Below are 21,086 nucleotides of genomic sequence, written 5' to 3'. Positions count from 1 at the left end.
CGCTGGGTCCTGCCTACCTTGCCGTGTCACCCTTGCGCACACGCCCCCACGCTATTTCTAATTTTCTACCTCACATCATCAAAATCGACGTTTTGCTCAATCACTGACGCGCTTTGTCGTGCCGATAACGTTTCCTTTCTGGCAATGCCACTCACCGATCTTTTACTCATGTAGTCAAGACCGAACATGTGCACAGCTTGCGCGCCATAGCCGCTGTCAGCCTGTTGGGCCAACAACCCACGATACCCCGAAATGGCTCCCGCAAAAATCACAAGCCAAGTGCCGCGACTGTGTTGGTCGTATCAAGCCCCTGGGCGTCATTTCTTCGCCCATTTCTTTCGCTATGGCACTATATGTCGTCTGATAACTCACACCTTCGGCTGGTTCCAACGCCACCTCCGTCGCTGCCGCCAGATCTGGGGTTTGAGCGAGGGTTCCTGCAGATCCATCCTCGGATCTAACGTCGCCGGTGGCAGACATGATACAGCCTTGCCATCCCGTATCTATCCACTGGATTAGGCATCGACATGGATGCTTTCCCGGTTAAATTGCTTGAATTTCCACTTCGTGAGCCGCTTTTCACATGTACTCGGGCAATCAAGGTAGACTCTTCGCCTTTCTCGACGGTTTCATGGCACCGGGCCTTGTGAGCTCACATGTGGCTATGCCCATCGCTATTGACCCCTGAACCCCGAAATGTTGTTGCGTTTCACTAGAGAAGCCATCTTTTAAATCAACGTTTCTCGCTATCAGCCCTCTGGAGATCAAGGGCGACCCTGCTCGGAAAACCCCCGCCCTAGCGTCGTGTTGTTGATGCTCTTGATTTTGTTTCCGGTTTCACACTTCTCCATCTAATTTACCCAACTGCCGGGTCACTTTACATGGCAAGTCTTTGTCCTGAAAAGGAAGGTTTTGCGGGACATTGCTCGATTCGATGTTTTTTTCGAGGCGAACTGACTCGTCCACGCCCACTCTAAGCGCTCTTATCGCGTCAGTGTCGATGATCATCCCCTCCAACCCAGAGCATGTCAACACTACCGAAGCGTGCTTATCACGGTACTTCCAACAAGCATCTGACGTTTGCCGCGATTATTCCGCTTTGTGTGCGAGCTTAGCCGCGGTTTTGGCGTCTCAGATTTCAACCAAAGAGTTCGTATATGTCGGCCCCAACGTTGCATTTCTGTCTGGTCCGCCCCCCTTTCTACCAGTCAGATTTCGAATCACACGCATGGTATGCAGAGTGATACCAGACTCTCGGGACTGAACAACACACGTCGCCCATGTTTGCTACTCGTACGTTCGAAACAGAACAGGCAGGTGATGGCAGGGCTCAGCAGCCTTGACAAGCCCGGTACTCTGCACATCCGTCTGCAATTGCGGGCGCCCCGCTGTGACATGGCTCCTGCCAGGATGTCCCTTGCCATCGGCCAGTTCTGTGGCCATTGATAAAGTCAACTTGAGGGAAAGACGTTTTCAATTAGTTGCTAGGCTGATTCGCTTCGACAATGTGCTCCGGAGGATGCACGCACAGGCCCAGGGCGACGCCCCCAATCCACTTCTGCGTTTCTTGGTGGTCAATCTCATCATCTATCGGCCGATCATCGTTCAAGGAACCTTTTTCCTTACCAGAGCCAATCTCGTGGGGCATTGGGCATCCTCTCCTCCTTGACCCCAGCCGCTGGTGCAGCACTATCTCTTCATATTATGATCGAATGTATAGCAGTCAGTGCAAACATGTGGCGCAAACATTCGGCAGGTGCAGTGACAAACAAAAGATACCTTCAGCTCTGTTTGTGCCACTACAGCAAGCTGGGCATGTAGCACATGATTTGCTCAATGGATGTAAAAATGGAAACGCACATCGCATGGCGACCGCACTTCAGCCTTCAATACGCCTGCAACGAGCATGGACGTTCCATCCTTTTTGGGAATCAATAGAGACTCCCGCCTAACATGGGAACAGCCCATTGTGGCTATCTATTGTTTTGAACGTAGATCTAACTCCTGGGCATCTTGGCCCCCGCTTGCTCAACTTGGTGTTGGAACAATGCCCCTTACAATAATCAACAGACCCCCTACTGCGACCATTTATCGGCGTTGCCGGTGCAAGGGTAGCTTGAGCTTATTTGCCATTTACCTTATGGGAGGGGCGCAATAATATGTGGTTAGCGGCTTGCTCCGCATCAGGACAACCACGCATCGTCAGGTTATACATGATAGCTTCTAATGGTTTGCCAACCTTGTCTCATTCTTTCGTTGCGATGCCATGGAAAGGACATCGAGAACTCTCAGATGAATTTCAAAAGTTATTCTATCTCAGGCAGTATGCTGAAACGAATCAAGGCTGGGAACTCATCGCAGCTACGACATCTCGATGATACAGCTACGAAAGCTCTGTATAATTCAGATGCAGTATAGTCCGGTCGTCTAAACAACCTGTCTCTCGATTGCTTCTGTGGCACAGACTTGTTGTGACTTGACAAGATAGCCTATTCACGTTTCTCTTCCTGCCTACCATCGGCGATGGGAGACCCGGCACCACTCGAGGAACGTCTCAGCCCTCCTTCTAATTACGGTGTTGTACAGCTTGCATGAAATTGCGGTGACGGTGCTACTCCCAGTCTCTGAAATCCAAAGAGCGTCGAAACTGTTCAAAAGAGATCCTTGATATGTGGAACACACATCCTAGAACGGGGTAACCCCAGCCAGATGATATAAACATTCCCTTTGGACGCCAGAGCGTTGCCCATGTAGGCGTATTGCAGGCAATGGCTCTCTTTCTGTCTACCACAATATCGGGTTCGCTGAACAGAGTCCTGTACGATGCCTGCTGCAACATCACTCGAAACAGGTCCTTATTCTCCTTGTGAGAGTGTTGAACAACCCTTAAAACGAATTGTATCCCTTCAAACTGGACCGTGCTTTAGGATTCATAGACAATATCTTCCAACAGCTAACACCAAGTTCTAAAAGGGAAATTGAAGGGCCAGGACGCCACCTTCGGATTTGGCTATGCACACGCAAGGAATGCAATGGCTAGCACAATCCTTTACGATTGATGGGCCTGACAGAGTGTGTTGGCGAATCAGTTCCGGCATTTCCAAGCATCGTCTAACGGCTTTTTAAGTCTTTGCGTTCTTTAGTGAAGTGGATTGGGCTAAAGTAAGCTGCATTACTCTCCTCTCGCCCTTAGTTTTTCTGCTAGAGTGCAGGCTGTAGGGCTTATCCTGGTGCAGATCTTGTGCCAGTTTCATAAGTGACAGTGAAGAACCCCCGGACCGTGGCTGTTGGTTGCGTTTTCTCAACTGAGTGAAAACGGCATCCGAAAGGCCGAAATTAGGTCGACTCTAGTCAAGGGACCTTTCCAGCCCTCAAGGGCAATCAAAAGTCCAGTCTATGAGTCATGTTCTTCCATCCCCCTGACTGTTGGTCAATAAGTTTCCGGCATCCATCGACTTCGCAGAACATCCGCGTCCGGAAACTCGCAACCAGATGGAGATTTGGAGATTTGGAGATTAGAAAGGATATATGGGGTCGACATGGCGCGACTCATTCTCTCGTTTCCGATGCAAGAACTAGATCAATCGTTTGCATTCTTCTGCATGCACAGCACAGCCTGACGAGAATGCCTCGCAAACAGATGTTTTGAAACAATTCGGTTGTCACTAAAACCATATTATCGACGATGTACTGTCGTTTGACGGCGCTTAATCCAAGCTTTTGGTTCGTCTTCAACCGCGATACCAGATCCCCAGACCATCCCATGTAGCCACAGGTCTGCAAAACTGGCTACAGGCATCGCCGGGCCTGATATGGCGGCCGCACCTTTCTTGACGACGTATGTCATGCCATGTCTACCACAAGGCATTATCTTCAAGTCTTGCATCGAGAAATGTACTGCTGAGGCTTTTCTAAAGTCTATGACAGGACGCAGGGTGCTTCACGAGGCAGTCTGGATCGATTATTTCGAGTTGTCGAACAGGAATGTGGTTGTTTCATACATCGCAGCCGCTGGCTGTAGATGAGCTTTTCTGATTCACCAAGCCCACACTAAGCCTCTTCTTATTTGACAGACATGGGCCCTTATTGACACCAGCCACTGTTACCTAGACCAGCTACTTTACATTCCTCAATAAAAAAACACCAATTAAAACATTGAGGCTCCGATCGAAAACGCCATGGCATCATGGTTTTCGTTGCGGCAGGAATTCGGAAATGTAACAAGCTATCAAACGGCTGTGGCGCCCATTCTTCTATTGTTCCTGCACTCTGACAATGAATTGAACCACGATCGACATCGCGCAGCTAACGACAGACGGACTTGTTAACACCCGAACACCCCGAGATTATGGCGATGTAACCAGGGAATCAACCGTGCCTTTTCTTGGGCTCTATAGACTAGGTCGATAACGGCGATACATGCGACTGATGATTGTGAACTGACTCCCATAACCAAGATTCTGGGTCCATGAGGTGCATACCTGTTCGGCGATTGCTCGCTTAGGTCGCGTAGCGAGCCATGTTACCATGAAAATGAGTAATGGGTTGACAGGTGGTCGAAAATTGAATAGATCTACAGTCCCTATGAAACGTGCCTTCATGGGCTGTGCTTTGTTGTCAAGAGTACTGCGCACTTTTTACTCTTCGCCCCATAAGGGGTGAAATGGAGGCAGGATGGTAGTCTACGTGCCGCCAAGAAGGAGAAAACAATCACTCCCTGTCACTCAATCACTGTCAAAGTCACTATACTACCTGGCATGGCCATGGGTACGTACACATATATGCCTGTCTATCGGCCTACGGATCAAGCCCCCGCGTTTCCGTTGCCTTGTATCCTTGCCTTTAGGTATTGCGGATTGCCATGGGGTTTCTCTTTCGCTTAACCTTTTCCTTTATCTGTTGGCTTTCGTTCACTCCGCCTCGGAGCATTTATGCCTTCTCACATCGGCAGATACTCTAAATCGCATATACAGATCCATCGAGATGTCAAGCTGCCTGCCTGCCTGCCTCTGCCTGGAGGCATCTGTGGATAAACCAAGGGGAAACTGTATAAACTCTGGTTTGGAAAACTGTCACATGAAGCATGTATTACAAAGAAGAAAAAGCATGATTAATGTATTTGATTGCGCTCTCTATCATTCCGTCACATCACGTATACATCAAATGTATCTTCGCTTTCTTCATGATCCACTTGCCTCTTGTGTGAGAGACTCCATGTTTTAGTCCACCATTGATCCATCCCATTAATAATACGAAAGCACAAGTTTGAAGACACAACGGAATAACAAGGTAAAGTACCCATCGCTGAACAATCTTCAACCATCACCGTGTCAAAGAATACGAAACTAGTATGAAGATATAATAAGAAGTGAACGTGGAGCCCAGACTTGCCATTGTGCAGACCTCGTATTAGCCAAGGATGGCGGGCTCGCTTGGTTCAGTGAATGGAAAGAGGCGCCAAACTCCCACAATGAAGATTCTTGTCGCGGCTGTAATGCTCTTTTACAAGGTCAAAACTTACACCGTGTCAAAGAAACATGATTTAGATACGCATTGCGCTTTTGGTGAACATCTCATCCGTCCCGCCGTGCTGGATCACGTATTCTAGGCGCCCTCCAGTGCCGGCACAAATGAGTAGTTAAAGTCAAGAAGGCCGTCCAGCATCCAGTGCTGGGGATCGAAGAAGTCGAAATTCGTTGTGTCCCCATAGCTAACGCCTGCCATCATGTTATGAGCTGCGGAAACGGCTGGAATTCCTGTAGCACCAGGGGTCAGAGCGCCATTCGTGGTGGGGATGTTGTTATTATTGGTGTTTGTGTTGAGGAGGCTTGAGGGCGGAAGCGTGTGCGATGATACGAGGGTATTGTCCATGTGTGTTGATGATGCTGAAGACTCATTAGCCGAATCTGGATTTGTCGGTTGTTTGGCGGCTGTTGTCTGTATTAGCATTCTTGCTGCAGTGTTTGCAATACTTGCACAAAACAAATCAAGACATGCTCTACTCGGGGCCGTCACCGGAACAAAAGGAAGAAGGGGTGTCAACCTACCATCTATGGTACCTCGCCCTATTGCCTGGAAGTCCTCCCTCCACCTCCAGACGGAGTCGAATACCAAACTCATGCTGTGTCGGCATCGAACCTTGAGCTGCAAGCTGTCGTCCATCTGTATCGGTAAGTCATCGTTGCTGTTAAAAACGTGTTGGTTGTTGTCGAGTCGAGCGCCATTCCACATCTGCACCATAAGTTCAGCCAATCGCCACTGGAGGTCGTTATGTACGACACTGGTGGTGCGGATAGCTCGGATAGTCTGATGGAACAGCGACCGGCCACGCTGGAAGTCAATCGTCTTTGAAAAGAAAGATCTCATGAGCTTCAAGAGGGCAAATCCTGCGGCAACCATCATCTGTCCGATGTAATTACTGCAGTGCAAAAGCAGATTCCCGCCTCCATCACCGGGGGTCGTGTCTTTGTCTGCTTGAAGCACTTCATCAAGGAAGTTTGTAGTGGCCCGCCAAAGGCCCATCAGATCATCCATGTAGCCCGGCGTCTTACTAGAATCGAAGAAACCTGCCAAGCGCATGTGAAGGGCCGCCGCCCTGAGATGTAGGTTGACGAAAGGTCCCAGTTCTCGCGACAAGACGGAAGCATGCAGCTCGGCATAATCACGACGGTAAACACGCATCAGCATTGCTCGGTGTTCGTCGCCTGCAACGCCGCGAGGATCACTAGCATTACTATACATTTCCTTCGAGACCTTATCACAAAATCTCTCAATCTGTAATCGAGCTTCCAGCTCTCGAGACAGTTGGAAGGCGCTCTCTTCTCCCAGCTTTGATGCCAGAGTCCAGTCGTAGAGAGTCGATGCTGGCTGTCCGTATCCGGTTCCAACGGACTGCGCAACAATATTGCAAACCGCCCATGTGGTCACACGGTCGCTGAGTTGTTCCTTGTTCAACTCAACAGACACTCTAGAGAAGTCTTGTATGTTATTGGGCCGATGGAGGCCGATACCAGTAGCTGTCTTCATCATGACTCCACACAAAATGTGTGTAGGGTCAGACGAGGTCGTACTCGTGGGTAGTGGCCAGGTGCACAACAGGCACATGGCTTTGACAACGTAGTAATTGCTCGGAACCTCCCCAATCGTTGACCAAAGAAATCGGGTCAAAGGCCCTGAAAGGTTGCTAAGCAGTGCAGGGACGTTGGGTGGACTGAAGCGTCGAGCGGCAACCGAGACAATGGACCAGAAAAGGAGCGGATGCTGTTGATAGAAGAGGTCAGGTGCCTGGCGAGGATTGAGGAATGGTAGCATGGGATGGTAAAATTGGAAGAACTGGCTAAACAGGTTGTTCACATCATCTTCGGTCAATTGAACGTTCTCCAACTCATGCGAATATCGAGGCATGTTGTAATTGCCGCCACGCTTGAGATGTAGCAGGGACGACACAGCTTCGTCAGAGCCCATTAGGGAAGGATTTCGAGTGTGAGTGTGGGTATATGTCGGGTTGCTCGCTGCAGCGGGAGAGTCCATGTCGTCGTCGGCGCCTTCTGGGGTAAAGCCTTGCGACTTTGCGCGAGCCAAGTTGCGACGCAGGCGATCAATCTCCTTCTCCATCTCAGCGTGCTTCGATCTCTTGCCAACTCGCTTGAAGTTTGATTCAATCTTGCATTCAAGCTTGAGGCGGTTACATCGGGAACAACTTTGGAAGGGGTCTTGCACAACATCGCATCGTAGCTGTTTGAAGAATTTGTTTAGCACAATGGACTATATGACTTCTGGAGTGTGTTGAGTCACCTTTTGCTGACGGCACTCGTTGCAGGCTCTTTTCACGCCAGGCTGACGCTTCTTCTCTTGTTCAGCATCATGATCGTCGAGGCCACTGCCAGGGCTGCTGTCAATGCCAGCCACACTACTTCTCTTGCGCTTGATACCATTGCTGTTACCGTGGGCATGGCCGTGACGAGAGCTGACAGGGCTGGTAGGACTCATGGAAGCGGCCCCACTGGCCGCCATCATGGACGAGGCGTCCATAAGGACGGTGTCCCGAGGACGCGGTGAAGCGATATGCGAATGCGCCGGAGCCGAGATGGACAGCGAAAAGCAAGTAGCCGGAGGTGGTTGACCGGCCGGTGTCGGTGTTGGTGTTGATGTCGATTTCCGGGTCGGTTGCGGCGCTGAGTGGGCGCGTCGTGTGTTGGCAAAAGATAATGCGCGCGAGTAATGGCCGACTACGGAGGAGAGGGGTTTGGGTTGTTTGGGAGAAGAATGCTTTTTTACCAGTTTCAACGTGCGAAAAAAGGCGACTCAATCGAGTGAGTGGCCAGACCAAATGTACATGGGGCCAATTGCAAGTAATTTTCAACGTCTTGTTCTCACTAGGAAGGTACAGTCGCGGTACCCTTTGACCACTGTTACCTCTTGCGGCGACTTCTGAACGACCTGAGCTGATGGAAGCGGGGAAAACCACCGTTGAAAGTGGGGCAAAGAGAGTGCTAGTGCTGATTGGTGGATTGAGTTGACAGTTCACGTGATGCTTCATGTCTACCGAGGCGGCACCTGCCTACTATAGCAGGATGGAAGGCACGATCAAACAACTTGTGAAAGGATAGGTAGTAGGTAGGTAGTATAGATACTAGAATAAATGTTTGTTTGGATGTATTATATATGTAGTAGGTATATCGAGAAAGGTCTAGTTTAATAATAGATCGTCTCTGGATCTAGTATGCGAATATGTATCTTTGGTCTCAGTCAAAATGAGGCCATGTACCTATTCAAAAGACTCGAAATGCACCCAAGTTTGACTTGAAGAAAATAACAAAGTTTAAACTGTTGTTCTGGACCCTATGCGGCTCAATATGCATGGTTCCAGTTTATTAGTCCATTACTAAGACAGCATGTAGAGATCTGAGACAAGCCGCCTGCTACGCCAATCATCATCCTATCTCAAGTCAATAACCTTCTTGAATATGTCAGCCCGCTTTGTCTTATAACAACTTCAATCCTTCCCACGACAATTTCGCGGTTGGTACAACTTTAATGGCAATTTTGCCTTTCGCTTCCCTGCGTCAAGAGTCATATAAAGTAAGGCATAAAAGCAACCTTATTATTGCACAATAGAAAAGCACTGCTTAACAGCCCACTTCTTCTTCAAGCATAACCAAGGAAACATCGAAATCCGACTTGTCAGTTAGCTTGCCCAGACTTCCCACGACAATAATAATTGCAAGTTTTCTTGATACGATTCCTCGTCATGTCAGAGTCAGAAAAGACCCGGCCGGCTATTGCACGCCAACTCAAGCCTGCTCCTCAACGCCTTGGGCAAACTGTTCATTGTCCACGACTCAAATCAGAGGTCCACTTAGCAAATCCAGGATCAATGCCAGATATCGGTGAGGATTCGTGGAGTGAACATATTGATATCGGGTCTTTCTGACACTCGTGCCTCCAGGTACACTTCACATTCGTACCACCGATGTCGCTCAGCCTTTCCTGGACCCAAGGTCAATGCAACAATCCTAAAAAGCCTTTTAGCGCTCGAGATGTACCTGTCAAGTACGGTACAGCAACACTTGATCCCTCCTTTATTGTCTGGCAGTCACATCTTTGCAAGCCTAATCTTGTACATGTGCACATACTATGTACATATATGGACCCGATCTATCACGTAACTACTCCGGCTTGGTGGACCAGTCGATCGATGTTGTTCACATGCGAAACAGACAATGCTTGTCAAATGGCACGAATTATTCAGAACCTTCCTGTTGACCGCCTATATCCGAAGCTCTTATCTGCACTGGACCCCGATTCGACATCTATCCATTAGCCTTTGACCCCAAATCTACCAAAAAGTTGGGGATAAGTCTGGCTCCAGTACTCAAATCCTACGCTAGTCAAGCTTCGGACTTGACTACCTACCTTAGTCCGTCTATCCATACCGTATATTTCCAGCATATTCGACGATCCTATCAATCCCTTCCATGTATTATTTAACCTTAATGACAGATAGAAGTGAAGCTGTCATTAATTTGCTCGTCCATCCGGGGCATCATCGGGTAGTCAAGTCCCCTTACCCGTAGTGGCAAGGCGCCTAAGTCGTCGAATATACGGTAGTCTCCGTTTACTGTCAAATGACACTATCCTATCCTAACCCAGTTACCCGGTCAAACTGCCGAACATCATCGCAGTAACCAATCCCCTCGTCCATTCCACGGATCGCCCACTTTCACTATGCGGGGCCGAAGAGCGCTCACATATCTTGGGTGGGGAGGAAGAGGCGATCCGAATATTAAACAGAGTAATACTACCATATCTATGTACTGGGTATAGTACGTTGCCCAAGTACTTGACGGGTAGTTCCCGAGCACTGTTTGTATCTGTGGCTATTTAAACTCCTCAATTGCCCATCAGCAACTCTCTCTACATACTCCAAACTATCCCAGCAAGTTTGATATATCATCTTCATCATGTCGGCCAAACTCCACACCGTGCCTTTCCTCATCAACGGCAGTGACCATGTCAGCGAAACCACCGCCGATGTTGTTTCTCCCGTAAACGGCGAGGTTACTCACCGTTACAGCAGCGCCGACGTCAAGGATGCCAACTCTGCAGTAGATGCTGCTGCTGAGGCTTTCAAGTCGTGGCGCAAGACAAGACCTTCGGAGCGTCGCGATCTCCTCCTCAAGGTTGCTGAGATCATGGAAAGGCGGCAAGAGGAGCTGCGCGGGTACGCCATGACAGAGTGCGGCAGTGATGCTGCATGGGCCAGCTTTGATGTCAACACTGGTATCAGCCACATCAAGGAAATTGCTGGTCGTGTAGGAACAATTGAGGGTTCAATTCCCACTGTCGCGGATCCCAACACAACCGCTCTCGTCTTGAGAGAGCCATATGGTGTCGTTGTAGCCATTGCCCCTTGGTAAGTCATTCTCCTCCATCAAGCCTCGAAACACCTACTCATATGTTCTCCAGGAATGCTCCGTATATCCTAGGCACAAGATCCGTTCTCTTCCCTATTGCTGCTGGAAACACAGTTGTTTTCAAGGCTAGCGAGACTTGCCCTCGAACATTTTGGGCAATTGGCGACATCTTCAGGGAGGCAGGGTTCCCCGATGGTGTTCTCAACGTTATCTACCATGAGCGAGCCAACGCTGCATCTGTCACGACAGCCCTAATTGAGCACCCTCAAGTCAAGAAGATCAACTTCACCGGTAGCACCCCAGTTGGTCGGCTCATTGGCAAGATTGCAGGTGAGAACCTAAAGCCTGTTATCCTAGAGCTGGGTGGCAAGGCTCCCGCCATTGTCTGGGAGGATGCCGACCTTGACCTCGCCGCTCTGCAGTGCACGCTCGGAGCCTTCATCAACTCTGGCCAAGTCTGCATGTCCACAGAGAGAATCTTGGTGCACAAGAACATCAAGGACGAGTTCGAGAAGAAGCTTTCAGCTACTATCGACCAGGTCTTCTCATCCGCAGCCGACGCTCCTATCCTTGTTGCATCAGCGCCAGTTGAGAAGAACAAGGCATTGATTAAGGATGCCATCGCCAAGGGTGCTTCCTTGGCTCATGGCGACGTCGATGCTAAGGAGGTCAGCAACACTCGTATGCGACCGATTGTTGTCAGAGATGTCACCGCCGAGATGGACATCTACAAGACAGAGTCATTTGGCCCTACTGTCTCTCTTATCTCTATCGAGACTGAGGAGGAGGCCATCAAGATCGCCAACGACACAGAGTACGGTCTGAGCTCTGCTGTGTTTACCTCTGACCTTCAGCGAGGTCTTCGCATTGCCCGCGAGATCGAGTCAGGTGCGGTTCATATCAACAACATGAGCGTTCACGACGAGAGTGGTTTGCCTCATGGAGGAGCCAAGTCGAGTGGATACGGCCGCTTTGGCACGTCTGCTGGTCTTGAGGAGTGGACTCGAACAAAGAACATCACGTTCAAAAACTAAATAGTAGCAAAAAAATGATACCAATAGCGCATATTAATAAATAGGGTTACATAACCAATGTCTTGATAGTGTAAGCCTTTAAGTTCCAGGGTGGATATTTGACAAACATATCTGTACGGCTAGAGTTACAGTGAAATCAACACACCGTAATGCCGTCTTCACAAAGACATAAACCAGTAACCATGTAAACTCAAGTTAAAACTCTCTGAGTATAAGAATTAGAATTAATTCGCAATTATCTAGGACCCATGAGCCCACGAAGTCTTTGATCGCGGCATACCTTAGTAGTACAGGGTAGTCAGATGCCGCCTTACATAATCATCCAATCGCGATAAGTGGAAATTTTCCCATTGTCCAACCAAGGATTTGGGAACGCCGTCATATCGTGCCTAGCTTTCAACCACTGCAATAACTATCTCTAAATCCAAATCACACCAAATAACAACCCCCCAAAACACCGCCAAAATGAGCTTTCTCGGAATGGGTCGACCTCAGCCTACCTCGGAGCAAAAGATTGCTGCCGTTGAGAGTGAGATGCGCATGATGGCCGACACCTACAACCGGTATGTAGCTAGCTTCCAGGAAGACAATATGAAGGGAAACCCATCGAGGCTAATAATGCATCCCTTAGTCTCCAGCAGTCTTGCCAGAAGAAGTGCGTTCCCAACGACTACCGCGAGGGCGAGCTCAACAAGGGCGAGTCTGTCTGCCTCGACCGTTGCACAGCCAAGTTCCTCGACACATCGATGAAGGTCAGCGAGATCATGCAGCAGCAGGGCCAGGCCCTCGGTGGCCAGCAGGGCGGCGGCGGCATGTTCTAAGCGCAATGAGTGAAATAGCTGTCCCTCCACCACAGCTGGAACAAACCGCTTAGAGGAGAGGGAAGGATATCGAATCGGAGGGGCGATCGGAGAAACTTTGTACGACTATTGGAGAGCCATCTAGTGAAGGACGACTAGACAATTCGATTTGGTTCGGATATCTGGCGCTTAGATCATGAATTGATGACGAGCGGACGCAACAGAGGTGTCACTGTATAATATACTCTATGGATGTGTGTCTGAACCAGAAATAACACCTCGACTATGAATGAAACAACTAGATTATGTTTCTTCTATGAGATCCCAAACAAATGAATACTTTCTTTCCTGTGTGAGCAATGCTTTATATAGCATGATATCAGTGTCCAAAAACTCCGTGCTAACAAACCATGCTTGAAATGCACAACCCAAGACAAACATTCTAAGTCTTGGCCAATTCCTTGATTAAGATGACCGGGTAATATCTGGTCCTGTTCCGATTCCGGTGATTGTCCTAAACAGCCAGTGAAACCAGCCTTCGGTCTCAAGATGGATCTTGAGATCTTTAGCCCGCTTCTCCATTTCCTCAACTTGCCTCTCAAACGTAACAATGCCGTCTTCAACATCGACAACTTTCTGTAGTAATGCATTGATCTCGTAGTCAAGACGAGCGATGAGAACCTCGACCTCCTTGAGGCCTTCTGTAAGGTGAGACCGTTCTTCTGCCAGAAGCTCATGAGAACTAATGCGCATGCGCTGACATGCCTCGTTTAGCTGGTAATAGAGGGCATGGAGTTCCTCCTTATCCTTGGCGAAGCGGTCATCAAGAAGCTCAATCGCCTTGATTTTCTCACAGACCCACGGCCCCATACCATTCTTCATCTCTTCCATGCACTGGTGGAAGTGGTGGGCTAGATAATTGAAAGCTTCAAGGGTAGAAAGATCGTCCGTGGCGTCGGTGACATCGATCAACTGTTCCCACTCCAATACAGCCTCTTCAGCGTCACTGAACGACATTCTTCGTGGCCAGCGGTTTTCATTGAGCACACGCTTGGTTGGGCAATGTGATAGCTGGATACTGTGTCTGCGCGAAAGCCTCTTCTTGGAGATATTGTCTTTGAGTTCTGCTTCCAAGAATGGTCCTTGGAGGTCACTCTCATCCACTAAAGACCCAACAGCCGAAGGCGCCTTCGACAGGATACCTTTCCGGACTTTGATGCCCAGATCAAACAAGTCGCCTTCCATTTCGCGCTTCTGGGGATCGATAGGAGCTGAGGCTGCCTTGATATCAACCGTTGAAGTAGATGCAAAATGTGAAAGCTGAGGGAAAGTTGAAACTCCTTCCGCGTCTGCTCGTTTTATCGCAGCTAGATATTCCTGTGGTTTATTATTCCACGTAAACGCCCGACCTACTCCCTGTGTAGGTGCTGGGGGCTGCGCCAAACTCGTAGTGAGTCCCGAGCTGGAGGTTCTGGGATCAGATCCTGCAAAGTCATCTTTAGTCGAGACTGAAGGGCGATTGGCGTGACCACGTAAGCCTCCCCCGACAACGTCCTTTATGCGGCCGAAACCAGATCTGGCATCACTCATTTTCCCAGCAACGCTCTTAAACACGTTCTTCTTTGAAGCCTCTTTATCACCCGACCCATCAGGGATACTGACGGCAGACCCAGAGGGATGCGCTACATAGACGTCGGTGGTGTCTTCGAGCCGCTTTGGGTCCAGCTCCGTCTCTGCAGGTGCGGAGTACACTCGTTTGGGGTTTGGATTTGACTCGTCCTCTTTCCAGGGCACCGTCTTGTTCAGTTCCGGACTGTGGTTGGGTATCTCAGCCGGACTTCTTCGAGGTTTACCATGCCAAAGCCATTTGGCTCGTTCGCCATATGCAAGGCTTGCAAAAGTACCGATGTCAAGTGTTTCAATATCGGCAAGCCCTCCTTTGTCTTTCCCCGATACCATGCCCATGACAAGCTCACCCCTTTTGCCTCCTACTTCTGTGAGGGTGGATTTGACAGCCCTTTGCACACCCCAGCTCTCTCCAGCAGCAGCCTTTGCAGATACAGCATAGAGCTTGAGAAGGGTTTGGCGGTCCAGTCTTCTTGTTTTTTCGAGTTTCTGTGCCTTTTGAAAATGACCAATACCGCGCTTTGTGCTTTCAAGGTCGAATACGTCTTTTGATACAGGCTCACCGTACCAATGTAGCCGATTTCGGACACCCATAAACATTCCCAGCAGGGCAGCGACTGTACTCGGACCCAATATACCATCGGTAGGCTCGAAGTTGTAGTGCTCAGCACCGACCTCGATCCACCAGTTGTTGATGGCCATCTCTGTTTTGTCGCAAAGCAACCCATCGATGTATTGGTGGCCTAGTTTGTCAAACATATATAAGGTGACTTGGCATAGTTTGATGAGCTCAACAACAGCCTGCGCAACAGGCACTCGGTCACTGGTCTTGTAAAGCTGTAGAAACTTGAGTTGTGTTGCTTCAGTGGGATCCGAAAGAGTCATTCCTGATCGTCCAGAACACCCCAGCCGTTTCAAATCCTCGTTGACGATGAAAGATGAGCGGTATTTCCTGATATCACCCTCAGGAACCATAATTACGGTGAGAGCCGAAGGGAAATTGCTCAGATTCGTCACCATGAGCTCTCCTAGCTCGGTATCCTTCGGTCGCGCATGGGAATCTTGTAGCTGGTCGAAATAGAATTTTAATCTCGGGGGCCAGAGGTTCTCGTCCACAGGTACAGAGAGTACGTTGACAACAACTGAATGCTTCTCATCTCCAGTATAGGTGACGATCAATAGTGTCGGTGGTTTTCGAGAGCACGCCCATTGCTCGACTAAATAGGACTCGTATCCGCGTAAAACACCTCGACGCTCGACGACGACAACATTGCTACCTTCTTCGAGATATCTGTTGTCACAGTGTTAGCAATATGATTTGTTGTAGAGGGCTGGCTCAATGGCAACCTACCGAAAAGCGAAAGGGTCCGCAAACACTATGTTTTTGCGCTTCGGTGATGGGACGGGTTGGGCGTCTGTAGCTTCGTTGTATGCGGATACTTCTATCGGCAAGATTCCATTTGGAGGACTTTCTCGTGTGGTGCTAGAGTTTGAAGTGGTCGTTGTACGGGCGACAGGCCCTTTGACGGTGGTGCCGGTCAAGAATTCGTCGTCGACTCGTAGTCGCGGATCTGGAAATCTGAAAGCCATAGTATCGTCATCGACCCCTGTGGTGTTTAGAGGCAGTCCCGTGCTTCATCCTCACCCGTGGTGAGTAAGAGCAAGAGGTTGTCTCTTAAAGAGCGGTCTCGCGGTGTCGGTGTCTTGGGAGGCCTTTCCAGTACTGTGTATAGGTATAGTTACAGGGCCTTCATGTGATGCAATAGCTTCCAGCTTAGCTTTCGGTACCTTACTTAAAGTATCTTTGCGACGTAGACCAAGACTTTCCGTTCCAAGCTATATGCGGGGCAGCTAATTCAAGTAGGCCCCACGTGAACCCCTGGGGGAAGACTGGGGTTATTCGGCGCAGGTCGTATTTGGCAGGTATCTGTTGTTACAAGAGCTGGATGAAGGTGCCCTGTATGTAATGCAGGTATCCAGAGTGAGTGTGATGCTCAGGAAATGTGAATATAGTTTGTAAAGTGAAGATCATCATAATGGGCGAATCACTGGCTTAATTAAACTAAGTTCATCATCTCCTTTACTTGAATCGTCTAGCGACATCGGTGTCGAACTTATCGATAACGTATCGATAACAAGCTGCGCATGCGTTATCCCGGCTTAGTATCATGCAAGTCTAGCCATTCCCCCGTCATTATCAAGCTCCATACCTTCAACGACATCGGACGTTCATCCAGACACGTCTTTTGCCAGATCACCAACACATATCTTAACTCTTGAATTCTGCAGATGCCTTCTTGGTACATTCCAGTATTTGACTCAAACTAAGCGTACTACAACCGTATATTTCACTCGACCAATATAAACCCCCGCATAAACTCACCGTCATGGCGACCGATAACGATCGTGGCTCGCCCTTTGCACAGCTCATGGTTGAGCTGGCGCGCATGAGGAACAAGACCCTTAAGACGGCGATCTTTGATGTAGACAATGTCATAGATCTTCTCACCAAAGCTCGGGACCAGATAGCACAGGGTGCGTAGACCACATTCGAACAGCGAGGTCCTCTATCTAATCTATGAACAGACCCAGATAGAGCTACCATGGTCATGACCACACTCCAAAATCCGGTCAAAGCGAGCTTTGAACGTATTACAACGGACCTGAAGGATGTGACAAAGGCACAAAAGGGTTTCGGAAAGGCTCTTGACAAGGTTCGTGCTCATACTGTTCGATTACATATCTGAGATGGCATCTGACGATAACTAGGCTCTACCTCACCGAGAACTACCCATGGAGACGGACGCAATGGCCGATCACCCGGGACTTATTAACAGAGCGATAGCCATGCATCTACTACGAGAGGGACAATTCTCCGTTGCATCGACTTTCCTGAAGGAGGCTACTGACCACCCTCCGCATCGCGAAATGCACTCGGTTCCGCGTACAGACGAAGATGGCGACGACGATATGGACGACGGTAATGATGAAGAGGATACGGATGACGAATTGGAAGGTCTACATTCTGAGGACCTCCAGAGGAAGTTTTCCGAAATGTACTACATTCTATCAGCAGTCAAAACACACGACCTTATACCCGCTATCAACTGGGCCAACATGAACAGCACCCAATTGGAGGCAAAGGGCAGCACTCTTGAATTTGAGCTCATTAAGCTTCAGTACGTTTGGCTGTTCAAGGGTCCATCAGTCAACGGTCTGCCCGATGACCCCGCTAGAAACGGACTTGGAGGCGCCTTGAACTATGCTCGTCAGCACTTCACCCGCTTCCAAGGCCGTCATCTCCCAGAAATCCAACAGCTTTGCTGCGCGATGGCGTACGCATCTAACCTCGCTGGCTCCCCATACAGGCACATATTTGAAACTGATTCAGCCTTTGAAGACGTGGCCATGTCATTCACACGCGAGTTCTGCTCCCTCCTTGGTCTGTCAGCTGAGTCACCTCTCTACGTTGCCGTCACAGCGGGTTCGATTGCCCTGCCGCGCCTTATCAAGTACACTACATATATGAAGGAGAAGAAGACGGAATGGACAACAGAGAACGAGTTGGCCTTTGAGACGCCACTGCCCGAGTCCATGATCTACCACCCCATTTTCGTTTGTCCCGTCAGCAAAGAGCAGACGACACAGGACAATCCGCCAATGATGTTGGGCTGCGGACACGTCATTTGCCGCGAATCTCTACAAAATATCATCAAGGCAGCACGGTATAAATGCCCGTACTGCCCGACAGAAGGTCACCCCAAGGATGCCACTAAAATCAGGTTATGAGGGGATCGACTCTACGTTCAAACGAAGCTTTCCGTTCCTCATGCGTTTATTGGGACGAATGGCCGGACATTCGCTAGGGTTTGATGCACACAACTAGGACATGACGTTTGGACTTTGATTCGAAGTTAGAAATGAACAGCGGGCGTTTGGTCTTTTGTTTTGTTCTTGTTTGTAGTATTTGTTGGGATAATCAGCCCGCTTCATACACAGTAGACACGCCGATCATTATCCAGCCAAAGTTATGAAACACCTAGCGTTGTGAATACGTTATTGTCTCGAGTCGTGCTTCACAAAGTTGAAACCTGTGTTAAGTTTGAATCTTCGGGGTTTCACATTTTCATCATGCACTTGATCATGATTCAAAATTCAAGATTTCACTAGATTGTGCATGCGTTCATCTGGACGTGGACGTATTGTGAGTTTCCTATTTTTTATTTTTTTAACTGATCATGGAGTATCTGGACATGAAATTCCACAACCCAGCCGACCGAGGGACAAAGTAAAAAGTAACAACAAAGGAACTAGATATTGGCTCCTGGATCTCATTCCATGTGGAGCATTGAACGCCTAAAATGGTTGGGTCTAACATAGGAAACAAAAAACAACCAAATCAAATAGAAATATAAAAATGATAAAAAAGTCCAAGCAAGCTTCCGACACCAAGGGATATCATCTCGTCGCCTTCTGTTGACGCCGCACCGTTTGGTCACCGTCCATTCCGAGCCTGCCCTATGTGACTGGTGCCATTGAAAAGGGGAATTTTTTTGTATCCTTTCGTAAATTCGTGTCTTTGTACAGCGGTGCTCCCGAAATGCTTGTGGGGAACCGCGCGACTTGCTAATGGCCGCTTAATCGATGGTCATGCGGCTGGGAATCTGGGGCTTGACATCTTGCATGTTGATGGAGTTGACGTCGGGCTTCTCCTCGACCTTGCGCTTGCGAGACAAAGCCTGGAGGTGAGGCTTGAGTCCCTTGCCAAAGTTGAGCATGCACACGATGGCGTTGATAATAGTGAGAATGATGAGGAGAATGGTGATGACAGCGAATGCGGTCAATGATCGGCGAACGGCTTCGTAGTTTTGCTTGTGTCCGGGCTGGTAAATTCGAACCAGCTTGAAGATGAAGTAGCTGAGACCTCCGAGGTAGAGAACGACGATTGCAATCATGCCGGCCTTGTTCTCGCGACGGGTGAAGAAAGCAGCGGCAAGAAGAATCAAGATGGTGATGGGAATGGTGACGATGGTAAGGGCGAATTCGGGATCATCCTTGTCGGCGACAACGACAACGAACTGAACGATGAAGCCGAGGAAGAAGAAGAAATCGAACTTGAGCAGAGCAATGTAAATCTATGACAGAGTTAGAGATGGTTCAATGGGATACGAGTAAGACAAAGACATACCTGGTAGTGAAGGAATCGTTTCTTCATGCGATAATCAGCACCAATGTTCTTGAGAATATCCCAAGCATACTCTTGGTAGATCTTCCAAGAAAGAAAGCCCATGACAAGGGTAGCAAGGGCAATGATGGCGGGGATAGCCACAAGGTAAGGCTTCACATCGTGCCAGAGTTCTGTGGCAGGCATTTCAGGTCGGAGGGCGCTGTGTTCACCGAGAATATCAAAAGCCTCTTTGATTTGATCGACTTGGATGGTGGTATAAACCATGAGGGCGAGGTTGGAAAAGCAGACACCAATGATTTGAATGGTGTTCTTTTGGCGGAGAGCATCCCAAACGACAACGAGAGTGTAGAGAAATCCGAAAATAAAGAGCGTCAAGAAGGTAGGGATAGTCTTGTACTGAGACTGAACTTCGGGATCGGGGTTGTGAGTGCCAAGGTTGACCTGGAATTTGCCAAAGATGTATCTAAATGAAGGGTTAGCAACATGATCGTAATAATTAGGTGTCGGAGGCTGCATACGCTTCAAAGCAGATACAGAGGATGGCCTGCAGGAGAGAAACAGCCATGAAGCAAGCCGGCCATCGGCTCTTCATGAAATCGATCTTGCCGTTCTTCATACTTTGTGAAGGAACTGAAGGAGTAAGTCCTTCCCGGTAAGCGAAACCTTGGTTGTATGTTGGCTCAACGGCGGCCTGGAATGCGGGAGGCTGAGGAATAGGCTGTGGCGATGGAACAGGAGATGGAGCGTAGCTGTTGTCGTATGAGTTGTTGTATGAGTGGCCGTATCCGTAGCCGTTGTCCGCCCCTAGAAGCGATTTGCGAGAGTCCAATCGAGTAGTCATGACCGACATAGAAGAGACTCCAGCCCTGGAGTCACAGTGAAATAAGTCGAAGAAGAAATGAAAACGCTCGTCGATATCGCTCGACGGACGATGGTTGATGGGAACAACTTTTAGTCAGATGCGATAGCGACGCGGTGGTTTCGGTCGGGGCGGTCGTATGTCCAAATTAAGGCACAGTAGCTCACGCGGGCGCTGTTACGGAAATGAGTTGTTGACTTGATAGATAAAGCGTATGCGAAAATCGAATCCGACAGAAAAGGAGTCGCGAGCTGATGGAAATGGAAGAGTAGCGAGAGACGTCGACGCGATTGCGAAGATTGATTCACTGATGGCTGAAAACGGTCAGACCGGGGGTTGTTAATTAATAAGGATGAGAATGGATGTTGATAAGAAGAGAGAAATGAGACGGAACAAAACGAATGGAGAGAAGAAGAGAGCCCAAGCGTTAAAGAAAGAAAATGGATGTCAGCTTGAACCAGATGGGCAAGTCGAGTTAGTAGTGCTGAAACAGCCCAGGCAGGGTGTGGGCCAAGATAATCCAGGTAGGTCTCCATAGGTCTGGTCCAGTCTAGGTGCTCCGTACCTTCACACAGAGGGCGAACTGCCCGCCCCAGCCCAGGCTTTCTTAGGTTCCTCGAGTACCTAGCCTGAGTTCAAGGGTGGGCAGCCCCGAGCGCAGTA

General features: G+C 49.1%; 7 protein-coding genes across 7 annotated transcripts; 3 read left to right on the top strand and 4 right to left on the bottom strand.

Moving 5' to 3' along the window:
* Window positions 1-1,477: 1,477 nt before the first annotated feature.
* On the bottom strand, window positions 1,478-1,968 carry FGSG_11817 (uncharacterized protein; the record flags this gene model as incomplete). The annotated part of the gene is made up of 2 exons (XM_011318124.1): window positions 1,478-1,678; window positions 1,861-1,968. 2 exons carry the CDS (start codon window positions 1,966-1,968, stop codon window positions 1,478-1,480), a joined length of 309 nt encoding a protein of 102 aa, XP_011316426.1.
* Window positions 1,969-5,604: 3,636 nt separating this feature from the next.
* On the bottom strand, window positions 5,605-8,013 carry FGSG_00719 (uncharacterized protein; the record flags this gene model as incomplete). The annotated part of the gene is made up of 3 exons (XM_011318123.1): window positions 5,605-5,930; window positions 6,048-7,734; window positions 7,795-8,013. 3 exons carry the CDS (start codon window positions 8,011-8,013, stop codon window positions 5,605-5,607), a joined length of 2,232 nt encoding a protein of 743 aa, XP_011316425.1.
* A 2,109-nt stretch (window positions 8,014-10,122) lies between these two features.
* Window positions 10,123-12,048, top strand: FGSG_00718 (uncharacterized protein). The gene is made up of 2 exons (XM_011318122.1): window positions 10,123-10,915; window positions 10,969-12,048. The coding sequence occupies exons 1-2, from the start codon at window positions 10,464-10,466 to the stop codon at window positions 11,948-11,950; spliced, it is 1,434 nt and encodes a 477-aa protein (XP_011316424.1). The 5' UTR covers window positions 10,123-10,463; the 3' UTR covers window positions 11,951-12,048.
* A 294-nt stretch (window positions 12,049-12,342) lies between these two features.
* On the top strand, window positions 12,343-13,064 carry FGSG_00717 (import inner membrane translocase subunit TIM10). Its single transcript, XM_011318121.1, has 2 exons — window positions 12,343-12,513; window positions 12,582-13,064. The coding sequence occupies exons 1-2, from the start codon at window positions 12,416-12,418 to the stop codon at window positions 12,769-12,771; spliced, it is 288 nt and encodes a 95-aa protein (XP_011316423.1). The 5' UTR covers window positions 12,343-12,415; the 3' UTR covers window positions 12,772-13,064.
* Window positions 13,065-13,215: 151 nt separating this feature from the next.
* On the bottom strand, window positions 13,216-15,966 carry FGSG_00716 (uncharacterized protein; the record flags this gene model as incomplete). The annotated part of the gene is made up of 2 exons (XM_011318120.1): window positions 13,216-15,667; window positions 15,728-15,966. The coding sequence occupies 2 exons, from the start codon at window positions 15,964-15,966 to the stop codon at window positions 13,216-13,218; spliced, it is 2,691 nt and encodes an 896-aa protein (XP_011316422.1).
* Window positions 15,967-16,763: 797 nt separating this feature from the next.
* Window positions 16,764-18,165, top strand: FGSG_00715 (uncharacterized protein; the record flags this gene model as incomplete). The annotated part of the gene is made up of 3 exons (XM_011318119.1): window positions 16,764-16,911; window positions 16,963-17,090; window positions 17,146-18,165. 3 exons carry the CDS (start codon window positions 16,764-16,766, stop codon window positions 18,163-18,165), a joined length of 1,296 nt encoding a protein of 431 aa, XP_011316421.1.
* Window positions 18,166-18,564: 399 nt separating this feature from the next.
* On the bottom strand, window positions 18,565-20,865 carry FGSG_00714 (uncharacterized protein). Its single transcript, XM_011318118.1, has 3 exons — window positions 20,083-20,865; window positions 19,565-20,027; window positions 18,565-19,511 (listed from the first exon to the last, which is right to left on the bottom strand). The coding sequence occupies exons 1-3, from the start codon at window positions 20,412-20,414 to the stop codon at window positions 19,014-19,016; spliced, it is 1,293 nt and encodes a 430-aa protein (XP_011316420.1). The 5' UTR covers window positions 20,415-20,865; the 3' UTR covers window positions 18,565-19,013.
* Window positions 20,866-21,086: the final 221 nt, after the last annotated feature.

The sequence above is a fragment of the Fusarium graminearum genome, chromosome 1 (assembly GCF_000240135.3).
Source record: "Fusarium graminearum PH-1 chromosome 1, whole genome shotgun sequence".
Classification (NCBI taxonomy): domain Eukaryota; kingdom Fungi; phylum Ascomycota; class Sordariomycetes; order Hypocreales; family Nectriaceae; genus Fusarium; species Fusarium graminearum.
The sequence above is the reverse complement of the archived record's forward strand: the minus strand, read 5'-3'. Positions and strand labels throughout refer to the sequence as shown.